The sequence below is a fragment of the Clupea harengus genome, chromosome 17 (assembly GCF_900700415.2).
Source record: "Clupea harengus chromosome 17, Ch_v2.0.2, whole genome shotgun sequence".
Lineage (NCBI taxonomy): Eukaryota > Metazoa > Chordata > Actinopteri > Clupeiformes > Clupeidae > Clupea > Clupea harengus.
Window position 1 is genome coordinate 24,904,765 of NC_045168.1, and position 15,099 is coordinate 24,919,863.

Sequence of the window (15,099 nt, forward strand, 5' to 3'; positions counted from 1 at the left end):
ATACGATTACAAAGTCATTTTTTTAGGGCGCTCCATGGAAATTCAATTTTGCACTGGATTGTGTTGGGACTCCGTACAGCTCTTGTGTCTTGTCTGTTGCTGGGACTAATAATAGGGTCTCAACAATAAGGATAGAAATGAAAAACATTGCTAAGCTGCACTAAACCATAACCTCAGTTTAACAGCTCTGGTTTGCCTTTGACCTAAGTCCTGTTTGAGGTGTTTATTTGATATGCGATCCAACAGTGATTAACCTGGTAAATAATTAACATTAACACTTCAAATAGTTAATAAATATCAAGGAACACACCACACACTCTGCCCTCTCCACTAAAACTCCCAGGCACACCCCAGGAGGCCATCAGTGTAAATGAGAACGCCCTGTGACAGCTACGGACTGAAACCATGACAGATGCTAATGGCTGCACTGTTTGGACTGCTCTTTCAGCTCCCAGGAAGCTGTGGTTCAATATCATTTCATAGCGTTTCCTTTACCTATCTCTCCAAACTGATGTCCTGTTGCCAGGAAGGCCTCACCAGTGTTCTGACCGGTTTACGGAAACTCTTTGGGGAGAAGCATGCCTGCAGCACTTAGTTGAAAGCCCAAATCAGATCCATGGGAGCAGTATCTGTGTGTGTGAGGATGATCATATCCATGGGAGCAGTATCTGTGTGTGTGTGAGGATGATCATATCCATGGGAGCAGTATCTGTGTGTGTGAGGATGATCATATCCATGGGAGCAGTATCTGTGTGTGTGTGAGGATGATCAGATCTATGGGAGCAGTATCTGTGTGTGTGTGTGTGTGAGGATGATCATATCCATGGGAGCAGTATGTGTGTGTGTGTGTGTGTGAGGATGATCAGATCCATGGGAGCAGTATCTGTGTGTGTGTGTGCGCAGACGATAATGACCATCTGATAATGACACATGAGAGAGCCTCAGCGCCTCGGAGCAAAACTAATCTAGACTTTCAGCAGCAGATGAGAAGTAGCCTCTAGTGGACACACAGAGATATCACTGCTGCCTGTCACACACACACACACACACACACACACACACACACACACTCACTCTCACACGCACACACGCACACACGCACACACAGTAGTGATGTCACATGCTGGTGCTGAACATACAGGGTTGTGCAAATGTGCTGCTCTAGGGTCAAGGACCTGGAGGCCAAGAATCAGAATTTAACAAGCTCAATCTCAACCCTCTCCATGGCTAAGAGTGTTTCTCCCTCACACACACACACACACACACACTCACACTCACACACACACACACACACACACACACACACACACTCACACACACTCACACACACACTCACACACTCACACACTCACACACACACACACACTCACACACACACACACACACACACACACACACACACTCACAGCTACTGTAACAGCAGAGCTGCTCTTTGGCACAAAGACTGTGAACTATCACCAGATTTGGCTTCATTGTCCTGAGCGTGTGTGCATATGAGTATGTGTGTGTCACAGCCAGGCAGCCAGGCAGCCAGGCATCACCGTGGTGATTAGGAGCACATTCCTCCTGCCTTGCCCTCTACCACACAATGGATGACTCCGTATGCAGCTAGTACACAGAAGAAGACAGAGAGGAAACACATTGACAGAAACACATAACCCCTAACAAAACGAGCCGGAGAAGTCCATCACCTCGCCATCTGCAATGGCACAGAACCAGAATCACACTAAGATCACAGCTAAAGGGACTGCCAGACTACAATTAGAATCAAATGAGTATCAAGTGAAGCTTAAAAGTGGTAGAGAAAAAAAAACATAAGGGAGAGAGAAAGGGGCGAGAGACAGAGTGTGTCCAAATGTTGATCCAGACAACGAGCAACACACGTTTTGCTGAGCTTTGATTTCACAAAAGAAATTATGAAAAATCCCTGTCAGTGACTGTTTATTCCAAACTAAGTAAAGCATAGATAGCCATGTTCTTATACGTGAGATACACAAGTGTGAGTTAGTAGGGAAAGAGAGGAGGAGAGACAGAGAAAGAGAGGAGAGACAGGGAAAGAGAGGAGGAGAGACAGAGAAAGAGAGGAGGAGAGACAGAGAAAGAGAGGAGGAGAGACAGAGAAAGAGGAGGAGAGAGAGAAAGAGAGGAGGAGAGACAGAGAAAGAGAGGAGGAGAGACAGAGAAAGAGGAGGAGAGAGAGAAAGAGAGGAGGAGAGAGATAAAGAGAGGAGGAGAGACAGAGAAAGAGAGGAGGAGAAAGATAAAGAGAGGAGGAGAGACAGAGAAAGAGAGGAGGAGAGAGAGAAAGAGGAGAGAGAGAGAAAGAGAGGAGGAGAGACAGAGAAAGAGAGGAGGAGAGACAGAGAAAGAGAGAGGAGAGAGAGAAAGAGGAGGAGAGACAGAGAAAGAGAGGAGGAGAGAGAGAAAGAGGAGAGAGAGAGAAAGAGAGGAGGAGAGACAGAGAAAGAGAGGAGGAGAGACAGAGAAGAGAGGAGGAGAGAGAGAAAGAGAGGAGGAGACAGAGAAAGAGAGGAGGAGAGAGAGAAAGAGGAGAGAGGAGAAAGAAGAGAGAGGAGGAGGACAGAGAAAGAGAGGAGGAGAGACAGAGAAAGAGAGGAGGAGAGACAGAGAAAGAGGAGAGAGAGAGAAAGAGAGGAGGAGAGAGAAAGAGGAGAGCACTGAGGAGGGAGCAGTGGGAGCACAATTCAAAATAAGGAGTCAGTGAAACAGGAAGAGAGGATGAGATAGATAGAGATAGAGAGCTAAAAGGATATATATATAGATAGTGATAGAGTGAGAGAGAAAGAGACAGAGAAAGATGCTGATTATCTTATATGTTCTCATCTGCATCCCTGGGGTTGGGGCCAGAGGGCACTATGGCAACCTGGCAGTGTGTTTGAAACCGGGTCAGTAGTCGGCTGCTGTTTCTAGGTAACAGGACAACAAAGAGAAACAAAGGCCTGCTTTCGGTGGACCTTGATGTCTGCTTCCTCGTCTTCTCCTTCAAACACAACCGCATAAGCAACTTGCAAAATCCTTGTTCAAACATATCACTTAAAAAAGCTCCCTTTCTCTAGTCCAAACAGCTCTGATATCATTTCTTATCTACTGTCCCGCTGGAGGACGGAGGTGAATTGCAGGCCAAAACATTTGACTCCCTTATTGGACAAGTGCATGTGTCACCTGTGGTCAGATGGTAGTCATAACAAATTCTCAATGAAGATAAGGACTGACCCTTTGGAGTTTGGTGAAGTCATGCAGTCACACACACGCACACGCACACACACACACACACACACACACACACACACACACACACACACACGCACACGCTCACACACACACGCACACTCACACACTGTCTCACTAGGACTCCAGTGACAGAAATAAATTAAAAATGGATCTAAAAAATGGTAAACAATTCAGTACTTTTCCGTCTCTTCTCTCTGCAATGTCGTTAAAATGGAGTTGAAAAGCCGTTAGCCTGAGGAAAGTGTTGGTCTCACCCTCTCACCTCTCGGCAGCTGAGCCTGCGGCCCTTCCTCTCCACACTACATAAATCTGACTGCTTATCAGGCTGCCGTGCTCTAATTGCGGACAGATGACGCCAAAGTACTCCCCTCTCCGTATGGTGGAAGATGTTTAATTCACTCCGAACAGGACGAGACAAAAAAAAAACAAAGAGGCAAGCAGCTTCAAAGTGGTCCAGACTTCTATCTGCAGACACTGAACTGAGATAAACAGTCTGTCTGTCTGTGTGGTGATGCACTCACTTCAGGTTCACACACATCTCAAGATTGATTGATTTATGGCCTGGGTAGAAACTCATGGTACTGGATGGAAGTGTGCTCTCATCCCGATGACTCTAATAACAGACAACAAGCACAAAGTAATAACATCACGAGGAAAAAAAAACAGGAGGGAAAATGATTGCTTAAGATTATTTCTTTAAGCATAGCTGTGTTTCAGTAAACACGGAAGAGCACAGCAAGCATTATTGGTGCACAAAAATTGATCATCTATTCATTATAACATTAACTTCTGTACCGTGTACGCAAAGACTCTAAATGATAAACTTCAATTCCCCTTGCCTGAGAGTAGAACCCCATATATCGCACAGTGTATCTCTTGTTGACAAAGAGCCAAACTCTGTGAGGTGAAAGGGACCCAGAGGTTCTTTAGAAGCCTAGTGTGTGATGGGGAGATTCAGTGTGTGATGGGGAGATTCAGTGTGTGATGGGGAGATTCAGTGTGTGCTGGGGAGATTCAGTGTGTGATGGGGAGATTCAGTGTGTGATGGGGAGATTCAGTGTGTGATGGGGAGATTCAGTGTGTGATGTGAAGGTTCTTTAGAAGCCCAGTGTGTGAGGGGAGATTCAGTGTGTGATGGGGAGATTCAGTGTGTGATGGGGAGATTCAGTGTGTGATGTGAAGGTTCTTTAGAAGCCCAGTGTGTGATGGGGAGGTTCCAGGCACACTCCTACACTGACACAATGGCCCCTGTGTTGACACTTTGTTTCCAGCACAGTGTAATTTCATCAGGCAAATAATTGGCTAAATCGGAGGGTTCCTGATAATCACATTGAGCTTCTAGACGACGATCAATATAATTACAAATATAATCAAGCCGGCAATCAGTTTGTCAGATCTCCCTTTGAACTCCCTATGCTAATTGCTCCCTCCTGACAGTACAGAGTGTGACCAAGGGGTGGCTGGAGAATAAAGGCTGAGCAGAGAGATGTGGACTGTGGACGATTTGGAAACAGAAAGCATGATAGGGAGCGGCAACCATGCATGCCGTCACTGTGTGACAAGATCCCAGGCAGGCCAACACAAAAAGCACACAGGCACTGAGCCATGCATTCATTCTTCTCTTGATGTGTACAGTTGTTCTTCTCAGAGAAGACTTCCACATGTCCGCCAGTCTCTGTGTTCTGTTGGTATGGACAGTGCCCTTTACAGAGAAAAACACTATTGACAAAGCCCTGCTGACGGAGCTAGTACACAGACAGTGAGGACTTCAGCACTAAGTGGCCGAGACCTAGATAAGCAGGAAGGAAGCAGCACTAGGAAGAGTCCGTGGTGATGGAAGGCAATGACTTCAGACACTGTCCTAGAAGACGTGAGAAAAGACAAATGGCATCACTGCCAACCGTGTGAGACACTGAGATTGAGAAAAGTGCATGTTTGGTGCTTTAGCAGCAGGACAGAAAACTGTGGCTGTGGTATCTGACAAAATAGAAATGACCATATTATTATCCATCGGGTCATTTGTATGAACTTCTTTGGCCACACAGGTTTTTAGGATGAATCGTTTTTCATCCCAAATGAGAGCGGTTACTTAGTCTCAACAAGAGCCGCACGAAGAGAGTGCCATCGGTGCAGAATGACCTGGTTTTGCCTTCTCTGCTCTGCTGTGCTCGCCTCTTAGGATGATTGATGTGGAGTGCTAGGCCCTGCTTTGTGTCCCTCTCCCTCCCACAACCAGTGTGGCCCAACATGAGTCACCAAATGGAGGCTCGCCATGGTGGTCCCCTTCAGTCAAGCCCCACCAGGCCCACAGGAGGGTTGTGCCCATCCGCTGGAGTAAACAAGGCTCGGAATGACAAATGTGTATATGTGTGTGTGTGTGTGTGTGTGTGTGTGTGTGTGTGTGTACTGTGTGTGTGTGTGTGTGTGTGTGTGTGTGTGTGTGTGTGTGTGTGTGCGTGTGTGTGTTGTGTGTGTGTGTGTGTGTGTGTGTGTGTGTGTGTGTGTGTGTGTGTGTGTGTGCGTGTGTGTGTGTGTGTGTGTGTGTGTGTGTGTGTGTGTGTGCGTGTGTGTGTACGTGTGTGTGAATGAACGTGTGTGTGTGTGTGCATGTGATTTAGAGTGCGTGGGGTGTGTTAGTTCTGAATGATGACTTTGATGAGGGCAGGATAAAGGAACCGAACACAGTCGGCAGGCTAGCAGCTGCTTACAATTTGCCAGATTATGTCCAAACAAAGGCCCCTGATGACGCTGCTTCATCAGGCTCACCCAGGAGTTAGGAATGCATAGTTATATAGTCATAGTTAAGGTATTTAGCAGACGCTTTCACCCAAAGCCACTTACAAAACACTGGATAAAAAACAGTAAAACAGATCAAAACACTCTTGACCACCCCCTGTTGACTGACCTAGATAGGCAGGAAGCTAGACAGGCTAAACCTTTATTAATTACGGTATTCATGAATTAATTTTTATGCTAATCATTAATTCAGCTTAATCTGGGTACCTTGACAAAACAAAGATTTCAGTGCCTCTTTTGGGTAAATGTAAAGTCATAAGCAAAGAATTTTAGCCAAAGCACTAAACCAGGTCTCTGAGCAATATCATGGGTTTCGTAAACATCTTAAGAAAGCCTAGGAATGAAACACAACCTAGCACAACCTTGCCTTGAAAAGAGAGAGAGAGAGAGAGAGAGAGAGATTCCAGAAATAGAACAGGGTAATGATGGTGAGGTTAAAAGAATTAATTCGCTGCTAACCTTTTGTGTGACTCCTCTTTCTAAATGCTAAAAGCACCTGTCAGGATGTCCGTGTGAATTAACGACTCCCCTAAGTTGCAAGGGGCAGGGAGTTTGGCCACAGCCCCATCCTTACCTCAGAACGTCCTTTGCAAGGGGACTGGACGTTTTGGCTGAGAGATGTGAATCTCGTTCATCAATCTGATAACCCTACAGAGACGGTCAAGCCACTCTGGCCGGCTGTCGTTGATCACAGTGTAACACGCCTTAAGCTGAAATGGGCGCATAATGAGAGAGTCAACTACCTGGAATACCCCAACCAAATTGTCTACCTCTAAAAGGCAACCTTGAGTGAGTAATTCTCTTTGCCAATATAATAACAATAATTATTATAAGAATAATAACAAGAGAGCAATGCTCCAGGTGCGTAATAAATTACCAGAGTAATTACATTTTTTTTTTTTTACATTTTAGTCATTTAGCAGACGCTTTTATCCAAAGCGACTTACATATGTGTGACTTACAATGTATACACATTTTACATTTACACTGATGGCACACTGCACATCAGGAGCAATTAGGGGTTCAGTGTCTTGCTCAAGGACGCTTCGACAGGGAATCGAACTAGCAACCTTCTGATTACTAAACGACTTCTCTACCACTGTACCACTGTCGTAATTAAAGTGTACCTTCATCATATCAGAACTATGGGAGTACAATACTACAGCATGTTGGGGGCACACATCCATACACACAGTAAGCAAACTAAGCAGTGAAAGCTGAAATTGCCATGGGGATGAAGCCCTTGCTAAAAAAAGAGCCAAGATATACCATTGTACCCACTGAGAGGATGATGCACCATAGGGTTAGGGGATGCTAAGGGATATGTGCTCTCTGAAATGCTTGGAGGAAGACGCTTTTGTTATTGAAATGTGAGCTTGTGGGTGTGGGTGTGTTGTGTTGTGAGTTTGTTCCTGTTAGCAGTTTGCTGCTATGTCATTATCACCCGTGGGCAACCTGGTTTATTATCACCGAAGGAGCAAGCCCCCCCCAGGATCTCTTTCCATTAACTACAGGGCATGGTTGAATGATGGCAGTCTTGGAGCAAAAAAAAAAAAGAATAAATAAAAAAAGGGAGATTGTTTTTCATTTGAAATGCAAAAAAAAGCAAGATAGAAAAAAAAAAAAATGGAGAGAAGGAGGAAGTGAAACGGAGAATGAGATTTCTATGCAAGACTGAGCCCAGACAAATACAGCTTAGATATACAAGGAGCTTCCATGCTAGGGCTGTGTGTGTGTGTGTGTGTGTGAGAGGAGTCGAGGCGAAACACACTCCGTTGTTTCTCCACTGCCACACTGAAGATGAGCTCCAGGGAGTGGCACAAAGGACAGCTGGAGCTGCAGCGGCTGGAGGCTTCCCCTGGGTGCTGGGGGGGGGGGGGGGGGGGGGGTGGAGGGGGAGGGGTGGGTGTGTGGGGGGCTGTGGTGGGGTGCAGTGGGGTGCCATGATAATTTGCTGGGCTACAGGCCAGAAAGAGGTTGCCAGTGTATGTTATTGTGAGTTGCAGTCAAGATATGCTGCTTGGTTTGGAAACGGAGGTGCAGATGTTCTATTGAGCTGGCCCTGGAAACCATCGCCAGGGTGACAATCTCTCTGCCACGGGTCGCCATTACTGCTATTGTAGCTTTTCAATCGTTCTCAATTACCAAACAGAGGCTTTCGTAAACCCAGTTCATTTGCCTCTCTGTGGAACAATGGCCATGACCAGCCCCTCTCAGCACATGTGGCGGCTTTTAAGAATGTCTCACAGGAACAGCCAAATTAAAATGGGATTGGACATATTTTGGGACTGAAAATTAGAAAAAATATGTAATTTAACTCAAAGCCAACCGATCAGTCAAAGTACTACAGTACATTCTGGAAAGGCAGAGAGAAGAAACACTGCACACAGCAAATTAACAATGTGAGCAATTCGCAAAAGTGTCTAAAAAAAAAAGGCCTAATTTAATCAGCCACATACACAGCAGAATCACGGCCATTAGCGATTTGTATCCGAAGCCCCAAAAAAGTAACAATCCATAAATGACCAATTTAATGCATTGTTGTATATATAAAACCAAGCCCGGTGGTTTACTCCTGACATTCAAAATGCTTTCCCAGAATTCCGCCTCCCCCAATACCATTTAGTTAATTAAGCAGTTAGCTCATTTTCCAGGCACTGGCATTCTACTTAATTGAGAGGCTTTTTTTTATATATTTTACAGCAGCTCCGAGCAACGCAAACAGAGGGAAGAGAAGAGAAGAGAAGAGAAGAGAAGAGAAGAGAAAGAGAGGAGAGGAGGGGAGAGAAATGGACTGAACTCTGAAGTGGTTCTATGGCACCAGCTCCTCACCTTTCCCGCTCTAACTGCATTCGCAGGGTCTCCTCCTCCGAGACCTGCGTGTCCTCCATCTTGGATCTACTAGACTCCTTCCGCTCCATCCTGTCGCCAAGCTTCTCATCTTTTCGGTGCTTGCCAAACCTGTGAAGATAAAGGACAGAGGGACATGAACGTGGGAGCAGTTGGAGCTGAGGCTGAGGTGCGGTGCGGTGCAGGCTGGAAGACAGCGGATCCTGGCACCAAAAAGCTCTCTGTTATTACTGAGGCCGTTATCATCAGCCAGTCCTTCCTCCTCATTGTGGCTCGCTGAAACCCCAGCAGGAAATGAAAGTGTCAGCTCTGTCTGCCGCATCCAGTTCCCCTGCTCGTCCAAACAGGTGTGATGACTTCACATACTTTTTAAATGGATCAGCTGCTAAGGAAACTTACCAAAATAAGAATGCATTGGAAAACTTTTGCGCAATGCACCACCGACAAAATATATATTTTTATAAGTACACGCTTATCATGCAGCATCTCCAACATGAACTTATTTCACGCTCTGTCAAAATCGCCTTATTTCCACTGACTGCTGTTTTATTACAGCTAGAGTCAGGTTTGAGGCCCAGAGTCAGGGTTGAGTCTTAGAGTCAGGTTTGAGGCCCAGAGTCAGGGTTGAGTCTTAGAGTCAGGTTTGAGGCCCAGAGTCAGGGTTGAGTCTTAGAGTCAGGTTTGAGGCCCAGAGTCAGGGTTGAGTCTTAGAGTCAGGTTTGAGGCCCAGAGTCAGGTTTGAGGCCCAGAGTCAGGGTTGAGTCTTAGAGTCAGGTTTGAGGCCCAGAGTCAGGGTTGAGTCTTAGAGTCAGGTTTGAGGCCCAGAGTCAGGGTTGAGTCTTAGGGTCAGGTTTGAGGCCCAGAGTCAGGGTTGAGTTTTAGAGTCAGGTTTGAGGCCCAGAGTCAGGGTTGAGTCTTAGAGTCAGGTTTGAGGCCCAGAGTCAGGGTTGAGTCTTAGAGTCAGGTTTGAGGCCCAGAGTCAGGGTTGAGTCTTAGAGTCAGGTTTGAGGCCCAGAGTCAGGGTTGAGTCTTAGAGTCAGGTTTGAGGCCCAGAGTCAGGGTTGAGTCTTAGAGTCAGGTTTGAGTTTTAGTAATCGAGCTCAGTCAGACATGGAGAGCATAAGGTGGCTTGCTATAGTTTTAACCAGACACTCTTATATGTTCGATTTGGGGGCAAGAGGATGACTGCCAAGGGTTATGTGTTAAGGTGTCAATGAAGTACGGTCAGAGAGAAGAACAGAGTCCGTGCAGATGCTGAGAACAGAGAAGGAAGAGAAAAGAGATGAGAATTCTCTTCAACGCTGCTGCAGAATTGTTCTACGGAGACTTTCTATTTCGGTCACTGCAAATGCTTTTGATTATATGTTTTAAAGTATCCACAACTATTGACAAATATACATGTAGGGGAGGTAAGAATGTGTGTGTGTGTGTGTGTGTTTATGTCCACAATATCAGAAAAGAAATGAACCCATCTACATCTGAGCAGGAGGGAAGAAAACAGGAAGAAAGGTTAACTCAGGATGATGGCTGCCCCCCCCCAGCTCGTCACAGATAAAAGTGGAAATCCATAGTTAATCACAGGTCTGCTGTGGTCCAGGATGTGGTCTTGGACAGCAGACGTTGTGCTGGGGGAATGGCATTTAATGGCCTTCTCAGGAAGCCAGCTGCTTTTCAGTGCAGGGCTGGGGGGCTAAGAGGGTAGACTGCAGTGCAATGTGGGGGGTAACGTGGTAATGCCTAAATACTTCCTCCTGAGGTCATATCCTGCTGGTGCGTAGGGACAGCTTGGTGCACAGGAGGAAGGAGAGAACTGTAGAGGGTGACGACTGCTGTGGTACTCAAGGATGTGAGACCAATCTCATTAGAAAAGCCCTGGATAGGCAAGGATAGATGTGTCTGTCTGTCTGTCTGTCTGTCTGTCTGTCTGTCTGTCTGTCTGTCTGTCTGTCTGTCTGTCTGTCTGTCTGTGATAATGTGAGAGTCAGTGGATTCCCAATAATACAGGAGAGACTTATTCTTTGTTAAGATAAGGCAATTGGCGAATGTGTATACCGTAATTTCCGGACTATTGAGCGCACCTGAATATAACCCTCACCCACTGAATTTTTAAAATATAATTATTTTTAACATAAATAAGCCGCACATGTCTATAAGCCGCAGGTGCAGCCAGTTACGATAAGTGCACTGTTGCTTTAAGAGAGCACAGTTGCAAGAGTCAATCAGAAGCTAGAACGTTAGATTGAAGACAGTGAGATAGAAGAAAGACGCTAAGTTTGAAACCAATGAGCTAAAGAACTTGAAAAGACTGGATTTGTATTGTTGTAAACTGTTTGAGTTGTGTTCTGTCTACGCCGGTAAGACTGTGTTATTTGACATTAGTTAAGTTATTGAGATACTGAGAAATCGCGTGGAGCTAAGCATCCATGCGGCTGCATCCATGCTAGCATCCTAGCTCTACAAAGCCACCGTAAACACAAAGCCACCGTATACAGTCACAGGTATCATAATCCATAAATTAGCCGCGTCGTTGTTTAAGCCGCGAGGTTCAAAGCGTGGGAAAAAAGTAGCGGCTTATAGTCCGGAAATTACGGTAGATCTACATATGGATGCAAGAATGAAGGAATTCAATAAACATAATCATGGATTCAGCCTGGCCGCTATCGATTGTTTACCTTTTACACGTGCCATTCTACTGACGTACACCTTCATATTCATTATGAAAAATCCCCATTGATCAGAAAAAGTGCTCCATAAATAAAATGGATGAGAATATCTCCCCTGTTTCTATTTCAGGCATACGAAACGGCAGTGGTATTTCAGCATGAAGGTCCAGCCTTTTATCCAAATTACACTCTTCTCCCCTCTGGTTTATTTGTTCAAATTTTCTCCTGGCAAAGGCTCATGTGTTGCCTTGAGAACACAAACGTCTTCTCCTCCCCCCCCCCTGTACAACCTGTATTACCTCAGACAAGGTTGGCATAAGGCTGCCATGCTGAATATAATCTTGAAATAGGAGCCTGTTATTTCTCCAAATTGTCCTTATTTCACATTAAAAGTGCCCATTCATTTAATGGCTTACATTAGCTGCACTCACGCATGTGGCAGGCAAACAAGGATTTGGGATGACAGAGTGAGAGTGAGAGTGAGTAAGAGAGTGAGACAGAGAGTTAGAGAGTGAGTGAGAGAGAGAGAGACAGAGAGTTAGAGAGTGAGTGAGAGAGTGAGAGAGAGTGAGAGAGAGAGACAGAGAGAGTAAGACAGAGAAAGAGAGAGAGAGAGAAACAGAGAGAGAGAGTGAGACAGAGAGAGAGTGAGAGAGAGTGAGACAGAGAGAGAGTGAGAGAGAGAGACAGAGAGAGAGTGAGAGAGAGAGAGACAGAGAGAGTGAGAGAGAGCGAGATAGAGAAAGAGAGTGAGACAGAGAGAGACAGAGAGAGAGAGTGAGAGAGAGAGAGAAGGAGGGAAGAATATTCACTGAGAGCGGACGAGGAGAAGATAAAGATAAAGATAAAGAAGTGCCGCTCCTAACCTGAGGCTCGTGTGCCAGGTATACTGTACATTACCTGATTAATTCATCAACAAATGGCTACCGCCCAGGCAGAATACTCACACACACACAGATGCTAATAATACCAGCACTAAATCTATCACAGTGCCCAGCCTACCACCTTCCCCAACTCACTTCAAGGACTTCCATTACAAATATCCTCCTTTTCACCACCTCACAAACAAACATATGTCTCTCTGAAAGGCATCGTCAATAAGTATAAGGAATCATCACGGGGAACATCTGGATACAGATTGGTGATCAAATCAATACAGCATATCTGATGTGATGGGGATGTTGCAGCTTGTTTGACTTAGGGGGAATAGCTTGGAAACAGGCGTTGAATTACAGGACATTGACTTCTATGTCTGCCTTTTCACCTCAGTGTCACTTGAGGCACTAAGGATAATTGTCATTAACAAAATAGAGACTGCCAATACAGACATTGGGATGGAGTTTTATTTGAACATGTGTGGTGAACTGTGACCTCTCTGGGGTATCAAAAACTCCTAAAGATTGCCGACTAGTTTCATCGATCGTGGAATTTTCAGTCTACGCCCAATCCCCTATGCCATTCCAATTCAATGCATTGAGAACGCTCCCAAGTCCAGTTTCAACATCTGTAATGGTGACGCTTGGAATTAGCACATCTGGGCCTATGTGTTCACATCCTAAAAGTGTCGACGCTCGTGATGGTGTGTGTTCATGTCTGAATGTATGTTCATGTCTGAATGCATGTACTGTACACACACACACACACACACGTATACTGCTGCTACATCAGAGCATGTCTGTCACTGAGGCACTGGTTTAGGCCAGAGCTTGCTCTACTCGAGAGGGACCATTCTTCCCCATGAGTGAGCAGACTTTTCCCTGAGCGATTATCTTATTTACAAGAGTCCCAAACACCTCACCAGCTCCCCGCTAACAAGCCAGGCCACGGCTCCCCACTGGCCTCCAATACTCAATTAAGGTAACAAAGAAGGCTTGACTGCGAAGTGAAGAAAGCCCACGGTGATGGACAGCTCAAATTCCTTTGTGCCGGTACTTTTACATCTAGCCATTCCAGCAGAGATGTATTCAAGTCAGGACAAATACAAAAAGATGCAGGAAAATGCAGGAAAAATCTTTACAAATAATATATAAAGGACCTTTTTTTTTGGCCACCAGTAGGATGCTACGGCTCATTATGAGAACACAATACAAAAAGTATCCCTAGCAAAAAAAAAAGGTACCCTAAGTAGACATCAAGTAAGCACAAGTCTCGATCTAATGCCTTTGTCTAATGGTCTTTTCAGACGGGAGCTGGCTGATGTGCTAATCAGAACTAGCGTAGCTCCTGTTCCACCCATAGCAGCATCCCCGTTTAGAAGACTCAGTTCCAGTGGATAGGGAGAGAAAGCTCAGAGTAATGGCCCATTGCTAAGCACCTCTCCCCCTGCCACTAAAATGACAGCTATGACTAATGAATACATAAACTCCTGCTGGCAACACAACAAAACCACCTGAAGAGAGCCCACAAGCTCATGATAGACAGAGAGAGAGAGAGGGAGAGAGGGAGGGAGTGGAGGAGAGTTCACTGATTTGAAAAAGAGCATAATGTTCCTCATTGTAAACACATCTTAAAAGGGGAACACTCCAACATAGACAGGTGAATGCACACCTCAAATTAAACTGCCACAGCACAGTTAAACTGAACACAAAACAAACTTTCAAAAATATATGTACTCCATTAGAGGCCCCCCCCCCCACACACACATACACACAAACACAAACAATTATATATTTACTACGGAATTGCAGGAGGAGAGTGCAGTGGCACCTCGAGTGAATGATGTGTCCGTTGAAAAGGAGCCTATCGCACTTTAATGCACCACGACGTGTTCCAGCGAGCACTATCGTCGGTGGCATTACAAGCGGGTGCTGCCTGTTTCTGCTGTCACACTTGGGCCATCTCCTCAATCACTTTCATTGCAGGTCACACTGTAGCTGTCGAACACCACCATTTTACAGCTTATCGCAAGGCATTACGATGTAATGGCCTAGTTCACACACGCAAACACCATAAAACCAAACTACCATTTTGCAGTTGGCTTTCAGCAAATGCACACTCACACCATATTTGAAAGCACTGATTGGGGTACAGTTTGATTTTGATTCATAGCCGCCCTCTCTGTCACTCTAAAGCTTGAATGTAGAGAGACCTCCCGTTCCCTTCTTCTTCTGCTGCCCACCCTGCAGGTCTGTCCTCCATCTAAATCACTGGCTCAACAGACAAGAGATGGCCTCCATAAAAGACCTGTTATTGAACTCAGGCAGTACTCTATATTTCCTCCTTTATTTAACAAGGCAGCACTCCGGTGGACACGCTCTACTCAATATTTGACATCACCATATATCAATGCATACAGTGGAAACAGTGCAGTGGACTGACTATCTGATGCCATCATATATTTTCCTTATTGATTTACAGCCCTAGTAATGCACTGAATGGCTCCAGGATGCTTAACATTAGTGCACAGCAACAGACAGGAGCCAGCCAGGGAACTTCATCAACCGGTCCGGTTGCCAAAAAAAGAAACCCCAAAAAGCGAAGTCGAGCTTTGACTGGGAATGAAGCATGCCTCCATTATCCAAACGGCCAATTAAAGCAA

At 45.5% G+C, this 15,099-nt stretch overlaps 1 protein-coding gene across 1 annotated transcript in view; it reads right to left on the minus strand.

The window, feature by feature from the left end:
* Nucleotides 1-15,099, minus strand: part of pard3aa (par-3 family cell polarity regulator alpha, a) — a 344,419-nt gene that overhangs the window by 87,398 nt on the left and 241,922 nt on the right. The window contains 1 exon segment of the mRNA XM_031583717.2: nt 8,881-9,009. Coding sequence (XP_031439577.1) covers nt 8,881-9,009 — 129 coding nt within the window.